Here is a 1985-nt window from a genome sequence, read left to right as displayed (position 1 = left end):
AGCGGTCATGAATTGGGGTGGCAGAAAAATACGTTACTTGTTGCCTCGCCCCCAGAAGGCTGGATACTTTGGTTGGCTGTAATAAGCGGGGCTGAGCCCCTGTGGTTAGTTCCATGGCTTGTCATGAGTATACTAGGTAATGATTGGATGGAGATTATCCGAACAAGCGGGGCAACCGCTGCAGACATGTGTTGCGGAAAAAAAAAAAGAAAAAAAAAAAATTCAAATTCTAGAGTCGCCGAGATAACGGTATTATCGTGTCCAGCTTCCAAAGTTGGCAACCGCTGTGGCCTGTATCACGTGATTTGCCATCTCTTGCCAGCAAGATATACTTTTTATCATTTCAATCGGTATGCCAGGTCAAACGGCTTCAAAATTCCTCCCCTGCCAGCTAACCTAATGCATGACACCTATATCTAAGCTTATATCTGCCTCTGCACGGTTTCTGTCCTCGTCCATGCTAGACTAGAATAACATCGCTTGGTGTCTCTGGCGCCATGTCGGAAGATACAGAATGGTCCCGCCTTGGATTGCGGCCGACGTATATCGGATCAGCTATAAACCCCATCCTTATGGACTGTCAATACCGAAGAAAAAGGGACGGAATCACGGTCAACCCTTAACCATTTAAGGATTTGCCTAAATGAGTTCGCACAGGTAGCATCTTGGCTTCTAACCAGATAATGGTAGATATCAGTGCAACACAGGGCCTACAGTACATTTTTTGAAGCCTTTGCTACTGATGAATATACTCCCACGACCATCCCCTTTGGGTACATGCCCAATCGATATTATTACTTTTATACTTTCTCTCTGCTATATGCAAGCAGATTCTACGGTAGCCAGATATTTGAAATGTCTCATCATCGAAATGGAACACCCAACGACGGCCGTTAGGCCTGGACCTCAAAGGGGCGTTCCATATTCTCAACCCTGTAAAGTCCATTACCTGGTGTGAATCATGCATATACGTACATATATATATCTTGAGGATTGATCCTTTTGGCGTAGTGGTAAAGCCTTCCACAAGATTTGCATGTTTTACACCTGTTTCCTCATAAGAATATCTAGACTAACTAGTTCTAATATGAAAGATCTAAACTGGAACTATTACAATGAGAAGAGCGTGTGAACTTTTTGTTGATGGTGAATGCAATACATGAAAAATGATATTTCCAGCCTAGAAATTGACCGGTATTTAACTAAGAAGATTCAACACAGAAGGAGAAGGAGAAGCAATGACAACTGTATCTGAGCTCTGAAGATAGCTGGAGCACAGCCCATAGGCCATGAGCCTGTGATCTATGCCGAGACTTTTAAGACCCAGGACATCTAGAGGCGCACGCGCCGTGGCTACAACTTACCCGTGCTCGGAAATGAATGGAAAGCTTGGAAAGGACGGCTAATACTCGTGGAAATTTCCAGAGTGTTCATTTCTGCTGCTCTATGTTTCTATTTATTTGATCACAAATGCCTATATATAGATTCGAGGCGGGAATGAATTCTGCACCGGTTCTACAGGAACTGCAACCATCAAGACAACGGGGTCGAAGTAGCGGAATGACGCACTCAAAATATGCGGGCCACTTGCAGAATTTGAGAAGTTGCCCAAAATATTGAAACCCCTTTTATAAAATATATAGTTAACTAACTAGTTAACTATAGTTAATTCTTACATAAAATTCTCTATTTGTGGTTAACTCGTTAAACTATGAAAATGGATCATATTAACCAATAATGCTTTACGAAACCTACGCATGTTCATTTTTTGGTGGTGATTGCGTGAAAATGGTCCACTGAGTTATGGGAACAAATTTGCTCTCGGGCGTGCTCAAACTATCAACATTCGTTTTGTAATGCTCGTGAGAAGGTCTTGTTCTGTTGGAATTGAAAAACTCTACCAAAATGTCATGATGACCCTTCTCCCCAATCCCTAATTGAATGGAAACCCCCACCACGATCATGGTGGCTTTTAATCCTTATGG

General features: G+C 42.5%; 1 protein-coding gene across 1 annotated transcript; it reads right to left on the bottom strand.

Moving 5' to 3' along the window:
• Nucleotides 1-460: 460 nt before the first annotated feature.
• Nucleotides 461-1434, bottom strand: HCAG_02988 (predicted protein; the record flags this gene model as incomplete). Its single annotated transcript, XM_001542767.1, has 3 exons — nucleotides 461-555; nucleotides 799-933; nucleotides 1365-1434. The coding sequence occupies 3 exons, from the start codon at nucleotides 1432-1434 to the stop codon at nucleotides 461-463; spliced, it is 300 nt and encodes a 99-aa protein (XP_001542817.1).
• Nucleotides 1435-1985: the final 551 nt, after the last annotated feature.

The sequence above is a fragment of the Histoplasma capsulatum genome, genomic scaffold, assembly GCF_000149585.1.
Source record: "Histoplasma capsulatum NAm1 scaffold_2 genomic scaffold, whole genome shotgun sequence".
Classification (NCBI taxonomy): domain Eukaryota; kingdom Fungi; phylum Ascomycota; class Eurotiomycetes; order Onygenales; family Ajellomycetaceae; genus Histoplasma; species Histoplasma mississippiense.
Note: the sequence above shows the minus strand (reverse complement) of the source record. Positions and strands in the feature narration are given on the sequence as shown.